The sequence below is a fragment of the Sceloporus undulatus genome, chromosome 1 (genome assembly GCF_019175285.1).
Source record: "Sceloporus undulatus isolate JIND9_A2432 ecotype Alabama chromosome 1, SceUnd_v1.1, whole genome shotgun sequence".
Taxonomy (NCBI): Eukaryota; Metazoa; Chordata; class Lepidosauria; order Squamata; family Phrynosomatidae; genus Sceloporus; species Sceloporus undulatus.
The window spans coordinates 41,373,906-41,400,386 of NC_056522.1; the positions used below are offsets into that span (position 1 = coordinate 41,373,906).

The 26,481-nt window shown below is 42.0% G+C and overlaps 1 protein-coding gene across 1 annotated transcript in view; it reads left to right on the plus strand.

The window, feature by feature from the left end:
* Window positions 1-873: 873 nt before the first annotated feature.
* Window positions 874-26,481, plus strand: part of MARK1 (microtubule affinity regulating kinase 1) — a 96,673-nt gene continuing 71,065 nt past the window's right edge. Inside the window, exon 1 of the mRNA XM_042452223.1 lies at window positions 874-1,252. Within this exon, the coding sequence (XP_042308157.1) occupies window positions 1,178-1,252 (75 nt within the window). The 5' untranslated portion in view covers window positions 874-1,177. The remainder of the gene's footprint in view (window positions 1,253-26,481) is intronic.

The following is a 26,481-nucleotide window of genomic DNA, read 5'->3' on the forward strand; positions in this document are numbered from 1 at the left end:
AGGAAGAAACCCTTAAAGTAAACAAAGTTTGGCTACCAGTCCTGCAAAACACCAAAATTAAGACGCAGCAAATGCAAATGAAAATCATCCAGGGTTAGGGGTTTTCCCAGCAGACAATGGATCTCTAATTAAACAGACACAAGTCCTCCTAGTATATCCTCCCACCTTGAGGCCTTGCCATTCAGCAACAGAACAATATATAGATTAACATGGAAATCACTCCTCCCAACCCAGTCACACTGTGTGTGTGTGTGTGTGTGTATGTGTGTGTATATATATATATATATAGACAGACACCCCCCCACACACACTCTCTTCCATGCCAGCATTCTCTGAAGAGGCCAGGCACAGACACTGGCGAAACGTCAGGAATAACAAACTCACAGAGCCTGAGAAACCCTCAAAATAAGCATAAACAAAGAAAAAAGAATAGATCTGGGAAGGCTGTTTTGTGGGAGTCCTTTAGAGACTGTAAGGCATATTTAGAAGCCCCACAAATGAACCTCCATCCAGTTTGTGGTGCAGAAATGGGTCTCTTTTCCTAAAGGGTGAAAGAGGCGGAGGGAAAGAGGCATGATGGGGCGGAAGGGGGCTGTGGGCGGCGTCGTCGATGGAATAATAATGCTAATGATGAGGATAATAGGTCTTTATTTGTCTCCCGCCTCTCCTTGTATTGGATGGAAAGAAGGCGGGAGAGGAGCCACATCTCCTCAGAGTAGGCCTCTGAGGCGCCCCTAGCGTCCGTTCCCTGGGAAGGGCCTCCTCCTCCCCAGGAAAGAGCGGGGCTTTTTGAGGCCTAAGAGGGAGGAGGAGGAGGAGGAGCCAGAGGCGGCGGATGCGCTGAGGAAGCCCTGCTAGCCTGGCCTCCTGTGAGGGGAAAGGGAGACCAGGAGGAGGAGCAGGAGGGGCAACCCAGGGCCCTGAGGGAGGAGGACCACCATCGCCGCCGCCATCCAGGTCCAGGTCCAGGTCCAGGTCCAGGGGGCGGCGGCGGCGGCGGCGACTATTTGGGCGTAGCAGCAGCAGCAGCATCCGCCGCCATGGCAAGGACGGCGGGAGCCTGAGCCGAAGGAGGAGGAGGAGAAGGCAGCAGCAGCGGCGCCGCCGCCGCCGCAGAGGCCTCCCTGCCTGCCTGCCTGCCTGCCTGCCGGTGGGCGGCCCTGGCCCTGGCCGCAAGATGTCCACCCGCACCCCTCTGCCCACCGTCAACGAGAGGGACGCCGAGAACGTGAGTGCCCTCCAGGAGGAGCAGGTCGGGGCCACAACGGAGCATCCTCCCCCCAAGAAGCCTGGGTTTTGAGCCTTCCTTTGGTCACCATGTCCTACATTGTCTTTTCCATGTCCTCCATGTCAGCCTTCTTCAGTCCAGGGGACACTCCATTTTGAGCATTCCCAAGAAGCATGGGTTTATGGGAGCGTTTTAGATTGATAGATGGAGTATTCTCAGCTTTTCTTTGGTCTTGTCCTACATTTCCTGTTCCGTGTCCTAAAACGTCCTCCATTTGGGGCATTCCCAAGAAGGTCATGTCATGGGTTTCTATCGGGAGGAGTGTTTTTAGCTTTTATTTGGTCATGTTTCTTTTCCATGTCCTTTTTGTCAGACTTGTTCTGTCCAGGAGGGATGACCAAAACGTCCTCCATTTTTGAGCAGGACTAAGAAGCCTATGAGTGTTTTGAGCTTTTAATTTGGCCGTGTCCTACATTTCCTTTTCCATGTCCTTTTCCAGGACCTGCCCTCCATATCAGCCTTCTTCTGTCCAAGAGGGAAGTCCAGGACGTCCTCCATTTTCAGCATTCCCAAGAAGCATGGGTTTCTTCTGATAGGGGTGGTTTTGAGCTTTTGTTTGACCATGTCCTACATTATCTTTTCCATGTCCTCTGCCAGGACCTGCCCTCCATGTCAGCTGCCTTCTGAACAGGATTAAAAAGCCTATGATGAGTGTTTCAAGCTTCTTTAGTTTGTCCTACATTTCCTTTTCCAAGTCCTAAAATGTCCCCCATTTTGAGCATTCCCATGAAGTGTGGATTTATAGGAGTGTTTTATATTGATAGGAGTGTTCTGAGCTATTGTTTGGTCATGTCCTACATTTTCTTTTCCATGTCCAGGACCTGTCCTCCATGTCAGCCTTCTTCTGTCCAGGAGCAGTGTCCAAAACGTCCTCCATTTTGAGCATTTCCAAGAAGCATGGGTTTATGTTTCTAGCAGTGTTGTTTAGAGCTTTCCTTTTGTCGTGTCCTCTGTTTTTCTTCAATGTCCTACATTTTTGAGGTGCCATGTTCTCTTTTGCGGTGAGGACATCTGATCATCTGCTTGTGGGCAGAAAAGGGAGAGAAACCCAAGAAACCAGGATGACCAGAGAGCCCCCTTTTCAGGACTTGCCCCCCATTTCAGCCTTCTGTCCAAAACATACCCCAATTTTGAGCAGGACTAAGACGCATGGATTTATATTGATCTGAGTGTTTTGAGCTTTTTATATCTGGTTTTGTCCTCCATTTTGCTTGCTGGTTCTCCTTTTTGTAGTGCTTTGTTCTCCTTTTTAGGACATCTGGGCATGCTGCTTGTGGCAGTAAGGCGATGAACCCAAGAAACCAGGCAGACCAGAGACATGTCCTCCATTTCTGCCTTGTGTCCAGGAGGGATTCTAAAATGCCCTCCATTTCGAGCATGACTAAGAAGCATGGATTTATATTTTCAGGAGTGTTGATTTGAGCTTTTCTGCAATCACGTCCTACATTTTTCTTGAAGGGCCTACATTTTTTAGGTGCTTGTCGTCCTTTGCATTGGGGATCTCTGGTCATCCTACAAGAAACAGCTGCAAACAGGGACCTTGGACGTGAGAGAGAGAGAGAGAGTCACCCTGATGCCCTCCGAGAACAGGGTGACCAGACATCCTCCTTTTCCAGGGACATGCCCTCCATTTCAACCATCTGTTCAGGAGGGATGTCCAAAACGTCCTCCATTTTGAACATGGCTAAGAAGTATGGGTTTACATTTATTTCTATGAGTGTTTTGAGCTTTTCTTTGGTCACACCCTCCATTTTTCTTGGAGGTCCTACATTTTGCAGTGCATTTGCGGTCATGGCATCTGGTTACCCTGCTATGTGACGTCTCCCATTGTGGTACCTTAAAGATTTCAATACAGGTTGGGTCTTGCTTATCCAAAATGCTTGGGACCAGGACTGTTTGGGGATATTGCAATACTGGTATTTGCACAATGAGATTTCTTGGAGATGGGGCCCAAGTGTAAACACAAAATTCATTTATGTTTTCTTTCATATACACCATATGCATGTAGCTTGAAGGTATTTTTATACAATATTGGTAATAATTTTGTGCATGAAACAAAGTTTGTGTGCATTAAAGTGTCAGAAAGAGCCCTTTCAGGGCAAGGGGAGCTCTCTCAGGCCGTCTCCCCTTCATGGCTCCAGCTTTTAAGGGCTTTTTGAATGTTTGAAGACAAAGAGGAACTGCCTTGAACCCCCTCAATTTCTCCCCCCCCCCCCTGTGTCTTCATGCTCTGGTCTATTTGTGGGTCACCCCCTTGGTTCTGCTTTTGGCTCTCCCCCCTCTTTAGTCAGGCCTCTTTTGGCCAGGTGACCAGATGTCATAACTGCAAACTGTAGGACCTTCAAGGAAAATATAGGACATGACAATATAAAAGCTAAAAACACTAATATAAATGTAAATTCATGCTTCTTAGATGTGCACAAAATGGAGATTTTTTGGGATTCCTCCTGAACAGAAGGTTGAAATGTAGGACATGTCCTGGAAAAAGGAGGATGTCTGATCACCCTGGCTGTCCCCCCTTTACTCAGACCTGGGTCGCCCCTTGGGCACTTTTGCAGCCACACTTCAGTGAGATGCTTCTTCCCATCTCTTTGCCACACCCGGGCGGACGCCTTTCCATTCTTCTTCTCCTTTTCCTTCTTTCTGGGGAGACTAGCGGATTTTGCTTCACACTGTGCCTCCTTCCCACACCAATCCTCTGCCAAGGCTTTTCTGGCTCTGGTGGGGCTCAACCCCTGTTTACCTTTGAGCCAGAATCAAGTTTTTGTTTTTAAACTAGAGCCTTTTCTTTTAGATAAACAAGAGAGCCAGCATGGTGTAGTGGTTTGAGCACTGAACCAGGACTTTGGAGACCAGGGAACCCACTGGGTGACCTTGGACAAGTCACACTCTCTTGGTCTCAGAGGATGGCAAATGGCAAACCCCCTCTGAAGAAATGTGCCAAGAAAACTCCATGATAGATTCCCCTTAGGGTTGCCATAAGTCAGAAATGGCTTGAAGTCACACAACAAGAACTTTCCTCAAGGATCCCTCCCCATTTACCATCTTTCCCTTTTCCTGTTTATTGAAAACAGCCCCAATATAGTTAAGGAAAAACTGACTTTTTCTCCAGGTATTATTCCTCTTGCTCATATCTGACTTGCATCCTTGAATGTCTATCATAACCTCCAAAAGCCAAGCAGGCAACTGTTCTGTCAATCTAGCGCCCAACCCCAGCAGCACCTGGCTCTGTCTGAATTTTTGTTATGTCCCAAGGTCTTTCTGGGCCTTGTTTTTATACCAAGGATCCCTCCTTGGGCTCCCATCCTCTCTTCTTTTTTGCAAAGGGGGGAGGAAAGGACTTTTAAGGACCTGCTTCCACTGCAGTGCTCTGTTGCAAAACTCTCTGTGTGGGAACTGCTGGAGGAGAAGCTTAAGAGAACAGCAACAGAAAGAATTGGAACCAATTATTTCAATCCCTCTCTGCATGCTGTTAGTTGGAATAGTACTGTAAGAGGTGCATGAGAATGGAAATCTTTATAGGACCAGGATTTAACAGGTATGCACTTTGTTGTTGTTGTGTGCCTTCAAGTCATTTCCGATTTATGGCGATTCTAAGGCGGAACTATCAAGTGTTTTTCTTGGCATGTTTCTTCCAAGGGGGGTTGCCATTGCCATCATCTCAGGCTGAGAGACTGACTTGCCCAAGGTCACCCAGTGGGTTTACATGGCCAAGTTGGGATTGGAATTGGTCTCCAGAGTCACAGTTTAAGGCTCAAAACACTATGATTGCTTGCTGTATTGTGAGTTTTAGCAAATACACACACTCAAGGGTGGAAGGCTTTGGAGTATCAGAAACATGTCTAGAGTGCTTGTTTCACCTCCTTGGGAGTTGTTAGAAAGGTGAGGGAAGAGCTGTGTAGAATCTGGCATTATGTCTGTATGTGCTATTTCTGGTAGACAGGCACAATGGATGGGAAGTGAATGAGTGGGAGGGAAAAGGCATATTCGTAGTGCAATCTAATGGAGGTTGAATTGAACCAGACTTTTACTGAGCTGACATGAAATGTGATACAATGTTAGTGGGCCCATTGACTTTGCTGGCACTGTTGACAATGGCTGTTTCTCAAAGCGAGCATAAACAGTTTTTATCCTTTCCTGAGAACACTGTGTCAAGGTACTGGGTACCTTATGCAAACTTTGGTTTGAAAAGTTGGATTTAATGGGAAAGTGTGTAACAGCAACAGTAGAAAGGAGAGAAAACACACTATATAAATAACATGGATTTATATGATTTAGCACAGTTAAAGAGTTCTGAAATGCCTTACCTTAATGCTTCCAAAACAAAATGTCCCAAAGACTGTAATAAAGTTGGTATCCTTTCTGTTGTGGTGTGACAGTTACCTTTGGTTAGCTAATTCTTTGGATTGTAAGGTAAAAACTAAAAAGCATATTCCTGAGTACAACATAAGAAACCTTACTTCCATAATTTATGTAGTAATCTAATAGAGAAGAAGAAGTTATGATAGCAGAGACACAGGGAAGACTTTAATACAATTTTAACTAGTAATATGGCTTTAGTTTGCTTGTAATGAATGTGGGAAAATTATTGGTGAAGAGAGACATTATTGATTTTTTCTGGAAAGGTGTAAAATTTGACTTCAGATGTTTGCTTTTTAAATTATTTTTAACGTATGCAGAATTCTCTGGATTGAAGAGTGCTAAGAAGAGGCCTAAATAATATTGACATTTTTGACAATATTTTTGTTGAGGATTCAAACACACACAGAGCTAAATGTGTAGAATTATGGCACAGATTGTTTGGAGAGGGTATTTTAAACTTTGTTGGCCACTTTATGGTCTTGAAGATTTTGTTGGAATGCACCTTCCATCAGCTCTAGCCAATAGTGAGGGATGGTCAGAGTTGCAGTCCTTGGAGGGCCACAAACTGCCCATCCCTACTCTGTAAGCCTTACAATGTAGAATAGAAGGGGATCCACTTGATGTTAGGCCTTGTCGTGTTTTTAAGGGAGTAGGAAGGAATTGTGTTGAGCAACTCACAGCTAGGATGCCGAAGTCGGAGACTGTATGTAGATTTGGCAGTAAGAAGATTCCCAAACCCAGTAGCAGAACTGTTATGGGAAAATCTGTGGTCTGCTTGTGACCTGGCAGTCCTGGGGTTAATTGACTTGGTAGTTTTCTTAACCATTTTGCAACTCAGGCTACCAGTTTTTACAAAAGTTAAAATGTATGCGCTTAGAGCCATTCATTTTATTTAATATCTCCAGTTATAATCACATTGGCCTAGAAACAGAGAATTACAGGTCTGGTATGGGTAGGAAGTGATTGTCTTAGCCTTTCTACACACCCCTTTTCTTATATTCATAGAGGGAGTCAGCAGGTGATGGAATTACTGTACTGAAGAAGCCAAGCAATTGTTTATAAAGTACATTTTCCTCTTTATTTCTACTTCTAGTCTTTTTCAGCTTCTTGACGTTGTTATTCACACTGTCTTTCTCCTTGTGCTAGATCTTTTCTAGGCTGAGTTTTGATGTTTAAGTATCAGAAGGGGATCACCTAAATGTTTTTGACATAGGAATTCTGGACAAAGAGCTAAACTTTCTGGAAGGATACTAGATAGAAAGGTAATCTATGAGACCAGTATACTTCTGGGAAGAAACATTAGGGAAGCAGGATTTAGCATCATGGAATTACAGAGTTGGAAGAGACCTCAAGTACAACCCCCTGCCGTGCCAGAATTCATAATCTACACATTCCTGATAGATGGCCATTCAGCCTCTGTTTAAAAACCTCCGAAGAAGGAGACTCCACCACCCTCAGTGGCAGTGTATTCCACTGTTGAACAGCTCTTACAATCAGGAAGTATTTCCTAATGTTTTGGGATTAGTCTTGAGTCCCTATATTAGGAGAAAGGACGGATATAAGTAGATGATGATGATGTGGAAACTCTTTTCCTGTAGTTTGAATCCATTGCTCTGTGTCCTAATCTCTGGCACCCACAAAACAAGTTTGCTCCATTCTGAATATGACACCTTTTCAAATATTTAAAAATGGCTACCATATCCCCTCTTAACTTTCTTTTTCCCAGGATAAACATACCAACTCCTCATAGGGCATGGCTTTTATAATTTTGTTTACCTTCCTCTGGACATGCTCCAGCTTGTCAATATCCTTCTTGAATTGTGGTATCCAGAGCTGGACACAGTATTCCAGGTGAGATCTTACCAAATCAGAATAGAATAGTACTATTTCTTTCTTTAGTCTAGACACTCTACTCCTATTGATGCTTCCTAGAATTGAATTGGCATTTTTAACTGCAGCATCACACTGTTGACTGATGTCCAGCTTGTGATCTAAGCCTCCTAGATCCCTTTCACGAGTATTGTTGTCATGCCAGATGACACCCATCTTATATCTGTGCATTTCATTTTTTCTGCCTAGGTGTAGTACCTTACATTCTCCATGTTAGAATTTGTTATGTTAGTTTTTGTCCAGCTCTCTAATCTGTTAAGTTCATTTTGAATTCTGATCCTTTCCTCTGGGCTGTTTGCTAACTCTCCTAATTTGGTATCATCTGCAAACTCTCCCCCTTACAAATAGCTAGGCATTGGAGAAAGGTCCTTAAACACATCTGCAGTAGCAGTTCAGAAAGGAAAAATGTGTAGAAGCATTGAATGGGTGACTTTAGTTTTAAGGCTTGGCTCTAGCTTGCACTGAATAAACTGGCTAGTTTGGATGTTCCACAGATGTACAATCAGCCCTCTGTATCCATGGATTCTATATCTCTGGATTCCATCATCCATGGCTTGAAATATTCCAGAAAAGGAAATTCCAAAAAGTAAACCTTGATTTTGCCATTTTATATAATGGACACCATTTCACTGCCTCATTGCATATGATAGGATTTGAGCATTCATAGATTTTGATATCCACAGGAGGATCCTGGAACCAAACTCTAGTGGATACCAAGGGTCCACTGTATTTGAGTACCTGTTTCTAAAGGCTTGGCTTCTGTTACAATATTGGAACTATATGGTTTCTGCAGGAAATTACACTGCAGAAACTAACTGATGACAAGAATTGTTTCTTTTATTGCATGACCTCTGATAAGGTGATAGGGTATATGCAAAATAATATTTCAGCCCATCTCCTTCATACAGAGAGGACTGAAGTAGCATCGATGGAGCAGCAAGAAAATAGTACTTATTCTGTTCTGGTAATATAAGAGCAGATCATATTGTATTTACTCCTCTGGAGCATATTTTGAGGGAAGTACTTTCAAGGCTTGAAAGCAACCAGTACAGTGAGCCCTTGGTATCCATTGAGGTTTCATTCCAGGACTGCTCATAGATACCAGAATGCACAGATACTCAAGCTCCATTAAATACAGTGCCATAGTAAAATGATATTCCTTATATAAAATGGCAAAATCAAGTCTTTTTTTTAAAATTTATACAGTTGACCCTTCATATCTGCAGGGGTTCTGTTCTGGATCCCTCTTCATGGATGCCAAAAATCAAGTCCCCTTGTTTTTAATGGCCATTTGCATGGCCACATTAGTGCAGCCACATGCATGTGTCACCATTAGGGAGAATGGGGCAGGGCCATCCTAGCTCACAGATACAAAGGGCAAACTGTATATTTTTTAATATTTCCAAGCCATAGATAAAGAATCTGTGGATATGGAGGGCCGACTGAATAGATGCATAGACTGAATAGGCCACCATTATGGCCAAGGATAAGTTTGGCATTCTGATACATTAGTGGCTTTAAAGGGTGAGTAGCTTTTCTGTCTGCCATTTACAGTCTTGATTGAATAGATTTCTCTAAAATAGGCATTGGATTACAATTCCATTGAACACAGCCAACATCTTTGCGGAGTTTGGAAATTATGGACTTGGAGTCCAACATATATGGAAGAATGTTGGGGAAGAATGCACCAGGTTATTAGGAAATTAACAAAAGTGCTTTGTGCTGACAAGGTCCAGAAATTGAAGATGTTGAATGTCTGAGAAGCTGCAGTAGATTTTGTACAAGAATAAGAATTTAGGCCTTCGGACCACAAGATGTTCAATAGTTGCATTACTGGCAAAATAAATCTTTTTGGCAGGTGACAACTATAACCTACATCTGGGATTCTTACTTTTAAGAGGCCACATAATTTTGTCATTTCCTGAATCATCTCATGGAAAATAGAGACACAATTCTGGGATGTGATTAATTGGAGTTGCATCATAATGAGATAGGGAAAGGAGAGGGCCTAAAGAAAGTGACAGTGAAAGCAGCGTGGCAAAGTTCCTGGCTATGTTGCAATGTCTGGCAATGCTAGATTCATTAGGGCAGGCTGGCATGGAACTATTATTTGAAGAATTAGAAAATTACAGCAGTTTGTTCCAGATCTATGTAAAGTGTCACTTTCTCCCAATTAGACACTTTTCTCTATGTAGGAATGAATTGGTCCCAGGCAGCTGTAGCAATCAAGAGCTTTAGCAATATGAAATACTGGATATTGCTTTGTGTAAATTAAGATATCTTTAAAGAAGAAGAGAATCTTCTTCTTGCCTTGCAATTTATATACATCCTGGGCTCAAATTTTCTGAATTTTCTCCATGGATGTGAAATGGAAAATGCAATTTTTACTATATTTTAGAAATTACTCACATTTCTTTTAAAATGATTTTCTATTTGTAATTTTAATTCTCACCCGGTCAGATAAAAGTGGAGTGCCTTCACCTGGAGTATTTGTTGATCCCAATGAGAATGTATTACGGATATAAAATGTTTCATGCCCAAAGGTGTACACTGCAATACACAAACATCAAGAAGAAGATGCAGTTCCCAAACACCTCGATCTAGAAAGCATACATTCAAATGAGGTGGAATGCTTGTTTTAAGTAGCTATCAATGCTCCTTCTTTGCATAAAAAAGACATGCAGATAATGTTGGGGGACAATTTTATTCCAGTTACTTTTTATCTGTTAAAAAGCAGCCTTCTGAAACCTGCACATGATGAGTGACTCAAACTCAGGAACATTATTTACAACTCATAAGGTTATAGTGCTGTAGAATGCTTCTTTAACAAAACATGATTTTGGTACTAAAAGTAATTGAATGAGGCTTAAAGTGGTGTGGCAGTTTAAATATACCTGCTTGCATATTCCCATTTAAGCACAAGAAGGCCTTGAGCCTTTGGATAATGCAAAGTTTAACAACTGTATTTTCAGTAGTTGTGTTAAAAGTTGCCTGTCCATGGTTTGATATTATTTCATAATAGCTAAAACAAAACTAAAAATAAAAATAAAAAATGAAGTCATAAAGGTTTTCACAGCTGGCATCCATAGTTTTCGTGGGTTTTTCAGGCTAAGTGGCCGTGTTCTGGAAGAGTTTATTCCTGACGTTTCACTTGTATCTGTGGCTGGCATCTTCAGAGAAATGCTGGCATGAAAGTGAGAGGTTTATATATACTGGGTGACCCTGGGTTGAGAGGAAGTGGTTTACATGTTAATCTCTGTGTTGGTCTGTTGTTGAATGGCAATAGACACCCTGAGGTCACACAATATATATATACCTCACTCATTTCCATGCCAGCATTCTCTGAAGATGTCAGCCACAGATGCTGGCGAAACATCAGGAATAAACTCTTTCAGAAAATGGCCCATAGCCCGAAAAAAACACAAAAAACTATAAACAAAAAAAAATGGAATAACTTTTTTCTAGGCAGTGACATATGTGGGAATACTTTAGACTGGAATGCATATTTGGAAGTCCCACAAATGACTGAATAAGAAACAGCTGACACCCAGGTGGAGATGGGAAACATTGTTTTCTGTTGTGGGAAAGAATAAACATTTATGGGCATGGGTAAAACATACAAAAGGAATGAATTGGTTACATCTGTGAGAAGAGTAATATCTGACTTTTGCTACTGTGTAGAAAAATATGGATCAAAGGGATGTATTTGAGTAGGACTGTTCTTGTCAAATAGTTCTCATTGCCTTAAGGATGATATGGCCTAGTTTCTAAGCGTTCTAGGTTCAAAATAGTATTGTTTCCCCTCCATAAACATGATATAGTGTGGTGATAATTAATCACATATTTCTTTTCCTGGATGTTCAATACAACTACTACAGAGTAAAGTGCTCTAAAACAACTGCTGAATGGCTCAGGGAGGTTAGCAGACCAGGTATATTTTCAAAATCTATTGTTGTTAAACCTTCATTTTTACCATTTTTGGCAATTCTGTAATTCTGAGTTTGAGTAAAAACTAAACCTTGGCCTTTGCTCCCCCTTTTTTCTTATGCTACTTTTCATTTAAAGCAGTGAAATCCAAAATGATGGAGTCGAGAGAATCGAATGACAAGATCAGTACTGTGATCAAAATTGATCTAAACATTTGTAGTCAGTGTAATGGGCACAGTCCTGGAAATATATAGCTTGTTTATTTATGGAATTTAGGAAAAAAGTATATTCCTGATTCATCATATTGGTAGGGCTTTGTGTAAAGTCCAGACTTCATATCAATTGCATATCAATTACAGGTCCCTAATGGTGGCATGGCACATGCATGCACTGCCATTGGGGACAACAGGACATGAGGTCCTGCAGTTTTTGGTATCTGCGGGGGGGGGGGGGATAATGCTTGTCAAAGTAGAAGGTAATAGGAAAAGAGGAAGACCAAATTGATTCAATCAGGTAAGCCACAAGCCTGAGTTTCTAAGACCTGAGAGTGGCTGTTAGTGACTGGGGCTCATGGAAGCCTTTCATTCAGTGAATCATCATAAATTAAAGCTGATTTGATGGCAAATAACAAGAAATCCTCCTTATGCAGTTTACCTGGTGCACAGCTACTTTGTTGGAAATAAACATAAATGCCTTTTAATCATGAAGCAATTATACCTTCTTGGCTATAAAAATTGCTTACTAAATTTATCTCCTGGTATAACTGAAAAAATTGGGAATGTATGCTATATTATGGGCCCGAACAGACAGACCAAAATAAAGCTGCTTCGGGTCACTTTGGAGGTATGCTGTATAAATGACACACACATCTTAAGAGGTCAGAAGCTACGCCAAAGCTACACTCCAGTCAAAGCCGCAGATGTGTAGGGGCAACTGTATATGTTGTAAAATTCTTACCATAAGTCAATAGGCATGTGCGTTTTCTCTCTCTCTCTCTCTCTCTCTCTCTCACACACACACACACACACACACACTTGTTACTTTACAAAATTGTTCCACTACTTAGAGTTTTCAAATTTCAAAAAGAAATAAAATACAATCATGAAAGAGACAAAATCATAATGCAGCAGTTAAAGAACCCAGTGGTTGAAAAGCTGAGGAAAATAAAAACAAAAGATATATGAAGGGAGATGTGTGAATGCTAGGCAAGCCTGCCTAGGGAGATATTTCCAAATATATGGTGCCCTTTCCTTGTTTGCTGTGTGTCATTTCAGACAGTGGAACTTGGAGAGGAAAGGATTGACACTTGACTTTTATGTGTAGTCAGGAATGCAGGGGTTAGAGGCAGGCTTAGAGGTATGAAAGCCCCCCCCCCCAAAAAAAAATCACCTAAAGGAGCTTTTCATTCCCCCCATCCCAATGTTTTTCCAGTGGGCCCAGAAGAGTGTGTGTTAGAACTACAGCCTAACTGCAGAACCTGTGCGGCAGAGTGGCTGAGAGCATGAGATAATTCAGATTGTGCCTTGGCAAATCACTTTAGCAAATTACTGTTTTGTGTCAGCTGATCATTTGCAAAATATTGAAATAAAAATAGTGGTCTTTCTTAAGGAGTTGTTATAAGGAATACTGAGCTTTGAACTACATGCCATGTGACGATACTTCCAACTAATAACCCGATGATAATTCCATAATTAACATTCCTCTGGTCTGCTTAAATGATTTCCAATAAGAATATGATGTCATCTAACACACTTTTTCTTAGCTCTTTATTATGAGGGCGACATGCACATGCAGCATTTATCCGTCTCCCCAAAACATGTTTGGGCTTGAGATACCTTAGAAATGCTATTCTTAAGTTTCTCACTGAAAAAGGAAACCAGAACTAAACAATACTCAAAGCAGTTAGGTTTTCCTCCTTTTTATCACTTTATAAAGTCTGTGAAGGTAGAGGCTGTGCAAACTGCCCCTAAGGGACGGCCTGCAGCCGCCTTCAGTTGCGCTGGATTGGGGCCGTGGCAACCTTACGCCACAGCCCTGATCTGCTCCTTTTTGCACCTTGGCTTTAAGGTGCTCCTTTGACTCTGTGGATGCAGCGCCAGAGGAGCACTGTATGGAGCAGTGCACAGTGCCATAGTATCCTGGGGTGGAGTCGGGGCATGTGGATGCCACACCCCGTCTCTGCCCCCAAGCCAGCCTTAGTGACTGGTCTGCATAGGGCCTTAATTAAGCATTAATATAGTTTTTGGCATTTGGTTCATAGTCTTTTACATGTATGTTTTGATTTAAAAGTTGCCAGTTTAATGCTTGAAGATTGCATCCATTCTTACTAAATTGTTGAGTTGTTTTATTTATCTTGAAGCTCTAAATGGGTAAGTAATACAACATTAATAACAACATAAGAACAGTCCTGCTAAATCAGTCATCCTGTTTGTGCAGTGTTGAGCCAGATGCTGCAACAAGGATGTGAACATAATAGTGTGCTCCTATTTATGCTCCCTAGCAATGTATTTAGAAGCACACTGTCTCTGATACCTGTGTTACCTTATAACAGTTCTGACTAGTAATCATTCTTAGCCTTATCTTCCATGAATTTAACTAATCCTCCTTTGCAGTTGTCCAGGTTAACATTTTGCAGTAGAGCAGTGGTCCCTAAACTGTGCTCTTTAAGAGATTTTGGATTTCAGCTTCCATAAACCTCAGCCATGTTGGGTGCTGCAGTCAAAAATCTCTTAAAGGGCAATGTTTGGGGGCCACTGCAGTACAGAGTCTTGTAGTTTTAACTATGTACAATGTGAAAACCTTCTGTTTTTTGTTCTGCCTCTCCCACTGTTCAGCTTGTTAGATAGCTCCTTATTGTAGGATGAGAGATCCAAAAGTTCTCCCTATTCCCGTTATGTCATACAAAATTGTATACATTGCTCTCAGAGCATCCTCTTGTTTTTATCTAAGGTAAAGAGACCCAGGTCTTTGGAAGGTATGTAGAGAGATCTTATAGCACCTTTGAGACTAACTGAAAGAAAGAAGTTGATAGCATGAGCTGTCGTAGACTTCAGTCTACTTCCTCAGATGCTTTTGGTGAAGTGGAAGCCAGGGACAGACATACATATGCCATAGGTATTTCAGAACGTCAATTCAAATTCATAATCCTTTGTGGATGGAATAGTAAGTCCAGTTTTAACTATGGTCGTTTGTGGACAAAGACATAGCCATTGGGTATGGAAATAAGGTGGCAAGACCACTTTGGCCTTGGAAACTAGCCTGTTGGTGGGGAGAATAGATGAGTGTAGGACGCCACCCTGAGGATGCGGTCTGTGTTGAAATGTGTATAATGAACCGGGAAGCCATTGTAATCTTTACTCATAAGAGCATTGATCCATTCCTAGAAGGAATGTGTAGAGCATTGCAGGTGGGAAATGATTTTGGAGCGTGCAGGTGTACATGTGGGCTAGATTTTCTTAAGGGCCAAGGAACTTAGACCCTATAGAGACTGGCAGAAAATGCCGGCCTGTGAACTGAGTCAGGGTACAGCATCCTCACGCTGGATGCCCTAACTCCACCCCATGGCACCATTTTGGTGCATGCTGGTCCAGATGGCGCGTGCCATCATGACACACCTCCGGCGCTACATCCACATGATGCAGCACTGAAGGGACATCATAAAACTGCACCACTGTTTTTTGCGGCTCCTGTTTGCGCTTTCCCAAGACCATGGTGTGAGGTTGCTGCAGCCCCAATCTGGCCAGGAAAGGGGCAGCTGCGTGCTGCCCCTTAGGGGCAATCTGTATAGCCCTTTATTCCTCTGACAGTTATCCAGCCCCATTCTAGCACATAATTTTGGTGGGTAAAGTAACATTTTTCCTGTGCATTAGAAGCAAAGAGAACTTATTTATATTGATTTCATATGATGTGTTTTTAATCCACTAGGTGACCATGGGCAAGTCACACACTCTCAGCTTTATAAAACCCCTGTGTTAGGTTTACCATGAAAATAATTTTAAGGCACACAACAACAATAACAAATACACTGTGGTGGTTAGAGTGCTGTACTATGATTCTGGAGACCAGGGTTCAATTCCCTGTTCAACCATGGAAATTCACTGGATGACCTTGGGTGAGTCACACACTCTCAGCCCCAGAAAACCCCATGATAATTTGAGTTAGGGTTGCCATAGGTCAAAAATAACTTGGAGGCACACAACAACAACAACAAAACAGATGATTCATAATTGGTATTTACAGGTTTTCAAATACTATCTTTCCAGGCATAGTAAATACAAGTCGCTTCTGGAGGAGATGACAAATTAAAAAGTTTTTATGAAGTTGGCTTTTTTCATGGTTTATAAACCAAGCCTTATTGAATGAAAGTGAAGCAAATTGGTTTTGCTTTGTGGTTAAAAAGGTTTAAAATTAATGTGGATGATTGCTACTAGTGTGTAGGCAGGAGGAAGGCTGTAATACTGTCAGCTTCATTAAGGAATTTGCACTGGAATTGTTTATGTAAGATGCTTAGAATAGAGATTATAACTGTAAGAAAACGACATCTAACATTTTAAAAGAATAATAGAAATTCTGCAAAAGGTTTACAGGAAAGAATGGTTTTCTGAGCAAATGTGATCCTTTCCACATAGGCACTTGCTTGATCTTAGGTTGTGACCACAATAACAGTTAGAAATGTGGAAATAACTGCATTTTATCTCAGGACCAAATTGGGAATATATATAATAAATAAAATTGCTTAATATTTCTTACATTGGCTCATGGCATGTTAAAAACACATTGCATAATAAGTACTCAGCCTCAGCCACATTGCTTCCTGAATTAGAGTAACAAGGGCGCGGTACAGAGTGCCAGGAAGAGGCAGCCGGGAGCTGCCTCTCTTTGCTGCGTAGCTGTGCCACAGCAACCAAATTGCACGGCGTAACTATGCAAAAAAAAAAAAAAAAAGAAAAAAAAAGACTGCTAAAAAGCGGCTCCTTTTTGCGCCGCCGCAAACATCTGGTGATGGCACGAGCACATCGCTGCTGCGCAGACTCCATCTGGAGGCTGCGCAGCAGTGACATCATCGCTACACGTGCCGTCTGTCCGGCGCCGCACAACGAGGACGCCCCTCGCACGTGATGAGGGCGTCCTTCAGGGCCTGTCTGTACGGGGCCATAGTAACTTAGCTAATGAACTACGCCTGCTGGTTACATCTTGGGGGAGGATTTTGTGTCCAGCGGCCACTTATTTTCTGATTTGTTTTGTATTAAGGACTCATGGCTCTTTAAGACAGGAAGTAGATGGAAAGCTGGGCATCTGGCCCAAGATGGCAGAGGCCATTCTCAGTTAACAACTACCAGAGCACCCTACCATGTTTCCCAGCCAGGAAACACAGTAGGGATTTTGGCTAGGTCCCTGAATTGCTTTCTTCATCTTTGTTTTTGGCTGAGAATCACAAGAGGATATTTTGCTGCTAGCCTAGAATGGCTGTTAAGAAAAAAATGCCCTGCATGCCTACACATTTTGCTGTAGAATTGATTGTTTCTGCATCTCAGGATTAGTTGCTGTTACAGTCACCTCCCCTGGACTCCTGAGGTAAAGTGAAATACTGGTAGAGAATCAGCTGTCTTAATGTGCATTGTTTAAACATGGGTCCATTGTTAATATATTTTGGCTGTCCCGTCATGGGTGGTTTCTTGGGCTTTTGTGGGTTCAAGGTCAAAAGGAAGGTAGAGGAGTAGTTGGGGAATAGCTGAGGAGATGGAAAGCTCATAAAAATGGAGCAGGATTATGCTGTCTTCTGCTCTTGCATCTTTTATTGTAAGTCTTAAAATCATAAAGATGTAGCATAGGTTGTGGCATATCAATAGGATCTGTCAGTGGAAAGGTGATATTTTCATATTTACCCTTATTTACTGACTGCCCACTGCACCTGACCCTGTTACTCTATTGCACAACTACATTCAGTAATGAAAATATGAAGATAATCCTTTACGTTTTCTCTTTATCTTTGTCTGTTCCAGACATTAATAAACATTCATCTGCATAAACCTGTGAACATGCAGTCAGAGAGATCTAAAAGAATCTGTCAGTGTATGACCACAATATGAATACTTATTTCTATCTGTCATTGAGTTGTATAAGTCTCATTACATTATGGCCCTCAAATCCACAGAGCCAGGACCTGTAGTTTCACTTAACCACATTTAAAAAAACATGTTCTTTCTGTATTTCCACTATGGACTAGAACAAATAGCAGCTTCTGATGGGGAATTCATTGGGTAAATAACACAGGGAGAGGAAAGTTACTCTCTCAGCAGTGCTTCTGGTGAAACACCTCCCCTATACCTCTGGCTGCAGTTAACTGTTTAGAAGGTGGAAATTGGTACAGTCCACCCTCTGTATGCATGAATTCTTTATCCACCAATTCAACAGCTGTGGCTTGAAAATAGTAAACGAACAATGTATATTCCAAAATGCAAATTTTGATTTTGCTATTTTATCAAAGGGAACACCATTTTACTACATGTTGTATTTAATGTGGTTTGAGCATCCACGGATTTTGGTATCTACAGGGGGTCTTGGAACCAAACCTCAGTGGATACCAAGGGCCCACTGTATTTGAAGATTCCACATTGCAGTTAGTTTGACCTAATGGTGGTGGAACAGATGGGCACCAAAGAGCGAACTGAGTCCGCTCTGGTCAGAAGTGAGTCAGAACTCTGCTGTCTGCACGGCCTGCTCCCAAGGCGGGCTATAGATGCAGAGGCTGACCTGCACCACCAGGAGTCAGAATATCCCAGCTCCTTTTTGCTCCAGTCCTAAGGACGAGAGCACAGCTTTGGCACAGCTTTCAGCCACTTTGGAGGCATGCGTTGTTTAAACAGCATGCCTCTAAAGTGGCCAGAAGCCACCTCATTTGGCCCATCTGTTTGGGCCCTTAGACAGAAGGTTAAATAGCATAATGAAGATGAGTTAGGAAAGCAGTTAATGATACATAGCTGATGTAATTAATTAGTAGTGCCTCCGTGATTGTACAGTCATCAGAAAGTAGATGCTTTGTGAGGTCTCTACTGTAAGTTGTTAGCCTGTAGCTACTACTTACATATTATTTGTTTGAATTTCTGCATATGAAGCACAAACAGAAGTGGCTGTAGAGCAGGGGTAGGCAACCTTTTTGAGCCGGGGGCCGGGTTGCTGTCTCTCAGACAACTGGGGGGCTGAAGCCTGGGGAGGAGCTTCCACCCTCCGGCGGCAGGGCAGCATGCCGGGGGTGGAGCTTCCACCCTCCAGGGGCGGAGCTGCATGCCAGGGGTGGAGCTTCCAACCTCTGGGGCGGGGCTTTCTCTGCTCCCTTTCCCAACCTCCAACTGTCTGACAGACAGCTAGAAGTGGGAGGGGGATTGGGAGAGGGGGTGACAGGCGCACGCCTGCTCTTCCTGTCCTTCCTTGGCTCCCAGCCGCCTCTCAGAGACAGCTGGGGACCAGTAAGGGCCCGTGAGGGGCAGAAGCAACAGGTGCATGGCCCCTGCTCCTTTCCTCGGGGCTTTGCCAGGCCTGAGGTGTCCTCCGAAGGACACCTCAGGTCTGCCGAAGCCCTGTAGGGAGGAGGAGGTGTGTGCCCGCCCTCTCCTCCTCAGCCCCTTCCTTCGGCCGAACGGGCTCCAAGGGGCCCGTTCGGCCAAAGGGGAGGGAGGCCGTAGGGAAGGGCTTGGGCACCCGTCCCAGGCCATTCCCTTTGGCTCTTCCCTTCGGCCGAAACCACAATCATTGTTAAAGCAGACCTTTTAGCATTAAAAGCACCGAAAATACACAGAAATGCACTTTGGAAAGTCACACTGTCTCACCTTCAGAAAGAGTCTTCTTCTTCCTCCTCCTCCTGCTCCTTCCTTCCTCCCTCCTCCTCCTCCTTCTTCCTCCTCCTCTTCTTCCTCCTTCCTTCTTTCCTTCCTTCCTCCCTCCTCCTCCTGCTCCTTCCTTCCTCCCTCCTCCTTCTCTTCCTCCTCCTCTTCCCCCACAGGAAGGGCAGCCGCGGGTAGGGTGGGAAGGAGGAGGAGGACCCCTTCCTGCCCTGCCCGCGGCTGCCTGGAGCCGCGGGAAGGGAGGGAAAGGGCAGGAGGACCCCCGCCCCTTCCTTCCCTCCCCACGGCTGTCGCAGCCGTGGGAAGGGAGGGAAAGGGCAGGAAGCCTGATGCAGCCGCCGGAGCCCTCCTAGAGGCCCGATGCGGCCACCGGAGCCCTCCAACAGGGCTGCAGAGAGCACACCGGGCCTCCTGGAGGCCCGGAGCGGCTGCCGGAGCCCTGTTGGAGGGCTCCAGGGGCGCACTGGGCCTCCTAGAGGCCCGCCGCCATTTTGTTTTTCAAAATGCCAGCGAAGTCTCGCGTGACCTTTCCCATCGTGCCCCGTGTTTTATTTTTGTTTTTTGTGTTTTTCTTTAGTTTTAGTAGATGTATGGTTATTTTGTATATAGTGTTTTCATGTACTGTTTTAATAATAAAACAATTTTTTAAAAAAGAAAGAAAAACAAAATGGTGCCTGGAGTGGCAAGGAAGCGGGGCGGCAATCGGTGGCAGGACTGCGCAGGGGCCAGCTGAAAGGCCTCCGCGGCCGCATCCGGCCTGCAGGCCGGAGGTTGCTGACCCCTGCTGTAGAGGATCCCCTACACAGACACATCTGTGTCAGCGTCAAGCATATGCACAAGAGATTTGTTTGTTTGTTTGTTTTGTATGCTGCCTTTCTCCCACAGCGGGCTCCCAAAGAATGTAAATTCTTAAAACTTTAAAAACAATTAAAATTCCACACATTAAAAATATAAATATCTGGGAAGTTCGAATGAAGATGTTTTTCTATAAAAGATGATGGGATAGGTAGAAGAAAGAAAAGGAGAGGGAGGAAAGGAAGGAGATCTCTTTCAACTCTACGATTCTATGATGAGATGATGAGATGAAAGGGAAAGAATGACGAGAAGAACGAAGGAAAAAATTTAATCAGTGATTGAAGGAGTATGAAAGTGTACCTAAATGTATTTAATTGTAACTAAAGCTTTGTACAATTGTGCAGTATTTTAAAATGGTATGTTTTGTTTGTCTGTATGTCTTTTTTTAAATAAAAAATTATTAAAAAATTATATAAATCTCTGCACAGAAGAGTTTTGTTAGTAGAGGCCGACAACAGACAGACCAGAAGAAGCAGCTTCTGGCTACTTTGAGGGTGTAGCATGCAGATGACTCATGCTCCAGAAAGGTTTGGAAGCCGTTCTGAGGCTGCCTAAGGCTGCCCGAACCTGGCAGCAAAAGCAATGGTGGAAATCCACTCCTTGCTGGCAGCTCATTTGGAACTGCAGTGGGGGCCTGCTTTGAGAACAGTCCGTCCAGTTGCTGTGGTCCTCAGTCAATCATAGGCCGTTTGCTGCTGGAGCAGCCAGAGGCCACTCCTAGCCGCTAGTCTGCTTCAGCTCATAGTGATCAAAGCACTACCTGTGTGTCTTGTGCTTAGTCTGTGATTCAGAGTTTAGGGACATCATAAAGTGGGTTTAATGACAGAGTAAAAGAAATTCCATTTTCAAGACTGCATTATACAAACCATGTCCTTTTGTGACAATATCCTGTAAAGTGGTGTGCTTGGGCTATCATAGGCTTGCTCATTTTTTGTGCATAAATGTCTTTATGGACCTCCACTACCTTTGACAGAAACTTTCAGACTTTCTATTTGGCAGAGTTATTCATCTGTGTTACCAAATATGTACTGAATATTTGCCATATTTTTGACAGCCTCTTTTCATAGTTTCAAGTGGTTGTGTGTGGGACAGATACTTATTTTTCCTAAAAATAAATCCCCTGTCCAATTACTTACAGTTGTTGAATTCCATGCTTTATTTTCTTCTAGCTTCTTTTCTTTTCTTATGTCATGTGTGCTAGTGCTTTAATCTTAGGGCAATTTCTGCTTAGGGCCATTTCTGGCAGTATCTGCTGGACTTGATCCCCTTCTCCTTCACCATTGCCATTCCCTTCTCCTTTTGTGTCATGTCTTTTTAAACTGTAAACCTGAAGGCAGGGAACTGTCAAATAGTAATCTGTAAACTGCTTTGGGAGCCTTTATGGTAGAAGAGCAGGATATAAATACTCTAAATAAATAAATATTTCAGTAATGATGTGGCCCAAACACTTAATAAACTTAAAAATGTATATAGCAAGTCAGTTCTGTGACACTCATATTTTTTCCATTGATTGTGTTTCTTAAATTACATATAATCATGTGAATAGTGTGTGTAATTTCTAATGAATAAACTAATGCGAAATTGATATAGACTGCTTGATCTTATTGGTGGAATAGTGGAACAGGAAGCAAGTAGGGACCTGTAATAAACCATGCCTTTCATAGATGGCAAGTCACCTATGAAATTGAAAGTATGAAAACTTGTTTCATACCTAAGAAACACAGAGGTAATGCAAGTGAGTGTGTAAGTGATGTGACACAGCTTCAGCAAATAGACAGTTGCACTAATCTAATCAAACAACTTTATAGTTTAATATCAGTAATTGACAAAGCTGTTGACTGCGTGTGAAAGCTTTTCTCACTTTGTTGTTATTGTGTGCCTTCAAGTTGTTTCTGGCTTATGGTGACCCTAAGCCAACCTTATCATGGGGTTTTCTCAAGTTGAGAGTGTGTGACTCACTCAAGGTCACCTACTGGTTTTTTTTTTTTATGGCTGAGTGAGGAATTGAACCCTGGTCTCCAGGGTTGTAGTCCAACACTTAAACCACTACAGTATTCTTGTTCTCTTCTTACACTTAAGAAGAAATTGATTCAGTAAAATTAGAGAGGATTGGAGAAAATTTACATGTTGTGTTCAAAGGCCTTTGGGTGACCACAGAACCAACCTAATTTTGGATATTTGATGGCTTATAATGATGCTGCTACTTACAGACACCATACTTGCTTTCAGATGCAAATAAGTTCTTGCCATCTACACACTAAACAAACAGTGTTTTGTTCCCTTACCAGCAGACAATCACAGCACAGGCCTTGCTTGGTATGTTTAAAAAAAGCAAGATAATTAAAACAAATAATTAGGGTACTTCAGGGCCTAAGAGCAGCCACAAATTAATAAAAATTTTGGGGAATGTAGATTTATTAATTAGGCTAAATAAAAGTAAGAATGCTTGTTAATTGGTCAAAGAGTGAAGTCTTATTGCTAGTTAGTTACACCAAAATGGCTTGGGTCAGTGATCCTGTACAATATTACTCTGGAAAGAGGTGACTTTTATGTTTAAACATTTGAACAGTTTTCTTTTCCCATGTTTTCAAGATTATTATATTCTATAATATTATTACATTGTAATATAATATAGGCTTGTAAGTATTCACTTCTGCTTGTAAGTATGCTGTTCTGCCTTTTATTTTTTAATTCTTGTTTTTGGAGAGTATCTGCTGAAGGAAGATGTCCATCAGACGAATAGGGATGAAGGCATTTTTAGATGATTCCTGTCTGTCTACATCTCCTCAAATCTCTTTTGAATGGTTGGGGAACCCTTTAAAACAGTATGAGGACAAAAGGGAGAGCTAGAATTAGCCCAATTTGCCCTCTTTCCATTGCTTGTAACCTGAATTACAATAGTGGAATATCCTTCTGAGGAAGTAGACTGAAGTCTACGAAAGCTCATGCTGCCAACTTCTTTCTTTCAGTTAGTCTGAAAGTTGTTACAAGATCTCTCTACATACTGATTCTACAGACTAACATGTCTATGTCTTTGAATAATGGGATATGCCACTCAATATTTTCAGTTTGGTAAACTGTTTCAAAGACATAGAGTGTAATTTGTGTCCTATTTTGTAAGGGAAATATTTTTGCCCCTTCCTCATCCCCACTACCTGCAAAACTGGCCGAATTTGTTAAATTTGTCTGTAAATATTTGCTATTACTACTACTTTCCAGTAGTGCACCTACTCTCTGCTTTTGTAACATATTCAAGCTTGGATTGCATAGAGTAATTTGATGGACTGAAAGGCTGCATAGTATTGCAAGCTGAGAGTCAGACTAAATATTAGCTTTTTACATTCTTATGCTGAAACTATGATAGAATCACTTATATTCAGAAACAGAATTTCCCCCCATTTTTCCCAGTTTTTTGTGTATATCTTCACATCTCAACCTATTTTTGCATTTTTGGGGGGGAAAGATGTGCTTTACTACTGGTAAAACATTTTCACCATTGTTTATAATGTTTAGCCTGGAAGAAGAGACTCCTCCCTCCATAACTGTCATCTTCCAGCCTGTGAGGGAGTTGACCAGGCAGGCCAAGCCCCACCAGGGCTAGCCTGAAGAAGAACCCTCCCTCCTGTCCATCTGCCTTGGTCCAGGCCTCAGAGGGAGAGATGAATGCTGGACCTGATCCTCCCCTCACCATTCCCTTCTCCTTTTGTGCCGTGTCTTTTTAGATTGTAAACCTGAGGGCAGGGAACCGTCTATTATCCCTTCTGTTGTAAGCCGCCCGGATTCCCAGTGATTGGGCGACATATAAATAAATCCTATTATTATTATTATTATTATTATTATTAATTATAATACAAGCTATGCCTAATATGATCAACAAAATAATGTTTTAAACAAGATATTTTATGATAATAGGATTTTTGTCTTTCATTTTGAAGTTTTTGTTTAATTGTAACATTTAAATAGTGGTTGTGGAAATTAGAGAGTTATTGTCATTTCCTTCTTTGTCTTAGAAGGAATATTAAAGGAAGAGTATATTTTGTGTGGTGTAAATGAGTGAATTACATAATTAGCTTTATATCAGTTAATACTTAGCCCTTTTTGAATATAGGTATGCTTACTGAAAAAGCTTGATCTTGTCATTTTTCCCTTTTGAAATATTAGTCAGTAGTGCCACTAGAGCAAGACTTTGGAACAGATGACCAGAACCCTTTTCAGCAGAATTAGAAAGCTGGGCTATCATATTTTGAAGGAAATGAAACAATACTGTATGTGTTACAGTGTAAAGAAGAATGGGGTGGTGATGGTGTAAGACCAGTAAGTCCATTGTTAGTGATTTCTTCACTGCCTCACTGATCCTAGAAAGGGGGGGAGGGAGGGAGAGGTGTACATGTTGCATGATATCTAAAGTTATAAGAGGATTAGCAAACAACTAGATAAATACTTTTTTGGTTATTTGCAGTTGTCAGTAGATTTTAGTGACTGCTTTCTCGGTGTGTAAACTTGGTGATCATGAAGAAAGATGTCCCCTGTTGTGAAGGCTGACTAGAAGATATCTAAACTGTTTTGAGTTGCATTAGGAAAACATGTTAAGTGAATCATATAATGCAGTATGGTGTTCAAGTGCATTTACAATAAACTCTGCTATAATATAAAAACTGAAGTTCATTAGATTGTTAGTGTAAATCTGGATGCTGCACCAAAGTTATCCAGTCAAAGCTTAAATTAAAAATACACACACTTTTCTACTTTACTGCTATTTTAATTGCAACATAAAACATGCAACATAATATCCTACACTAAGCTAAAATGTTCTGAGATAGTTGCCATTCTTGGTTGTCCTTTGAATGTAAAAGTGCTTCATCAATTATTTATGTCCATTAAAATCCATAAGAGAAGATTGCCCTGTATTCTGAAGGCAGAGCCTATTATATATATTAGTATGTAGTAATAATCAAGCTTGCCTATGGTATCACTTTCTACGGCTGCTTGGTAGGGGACAAAAAGTGACATTATCGGTGTCATATTTACTGTGATGCAGACATATTAACTCCATCATCACTTTTACTTCTGTGCTTTGAGATAGGAGAAAAAAATAGTTGGGAGGAACCACAATGGCACATTCTCTATGTGGGAAAATCATGACGGTTGCATTTACCATGCATCCTGCTTCCTTTATCTTCCTCCAAACAAGAGGAAACATTTGAAAAGAAGACCATCTTCATTGCTGTCTAGCTATTGCTCCTCATTTGTACTGTACAGAAAAGAGGAGTCAGGGATCTCAATACAGTCAGCCCAATGTATTTTTTTAATCCATGGTTTGAAAATATTTTTTAAAATGTATAAATTCCAAATGGCAAACCTTCATTTTGCCATTTTATATAAGGGACACAATTTTACAATGCCAATGTCATATTGAGGAGGGAGCAAGCTTGTTTTTTGCTGCTCCAGAGTCTAGGACCCGGAGCAATGGATGCAAGCTGCAGGAAAAGAGATTCCACCTCAACATTAGGAGGAATTTCCTGACAGTAAGGGCTGTTCGACAGTGGAACACACTTCCTAGGAGTGTAGTGGAGTCTCCCTCCTTGGAGGTCTTCAAACAGAGGCTGGATGGCCATCTGTCGGGGATGCTTTGATTTGGCTTTCCTGCATGGCAGGGGATTGGACTGGATGGCCCTTGTGGTCTCCTCCAACTCTATGATTCTATGTGTCTAGTGGGACTTGAGTACCCACAGATTTTGGTATCCACAGGGTGTCTTGGATACCAATGATCCACTGTATATAGTCTGGCTGCTCTGATACCAGTTTGATAAAGTTTGAAGGACACCATCAGCCTGAGTAAGCTCTGGCAACATGGTTACCTTTCATTTGATATACCTGTGATGGTAGTGTTGAAAATAACAGCAAGTACTGGTAGTACCGTAATTAGAGCTCAGGAACCTTTTTTTTTTTTACTATCACTCTCAGAATAATTTAGCCAGAAGCTGTAATCACTATGAAAGGTAACTTTCCCAAACTTTAGTAATAACCTTCCCATGTAAGCTTGGCCTGGCTTGAATGTTGTTTGCATACGGTATATACTCATGCATAAGTCTAGAAATTTTAGTCAAAAAATTGACCCCCCAAAAAACTGAGTCGACTTATCCATGAGTCAATGTAAGTACTGTATTTTAACTGTTACTTAAAAAGAAATCATTCCCTGGTGAAAGGCAAGAGTACACTGACCTCCCTCTATTTTCCCATCCATCCAGCCTTTAGGGTGAGCACAAACAGTTATGCCTGCTGAAATTTTGTCAATTCTTGGGTACTGTTTTTCTTTGC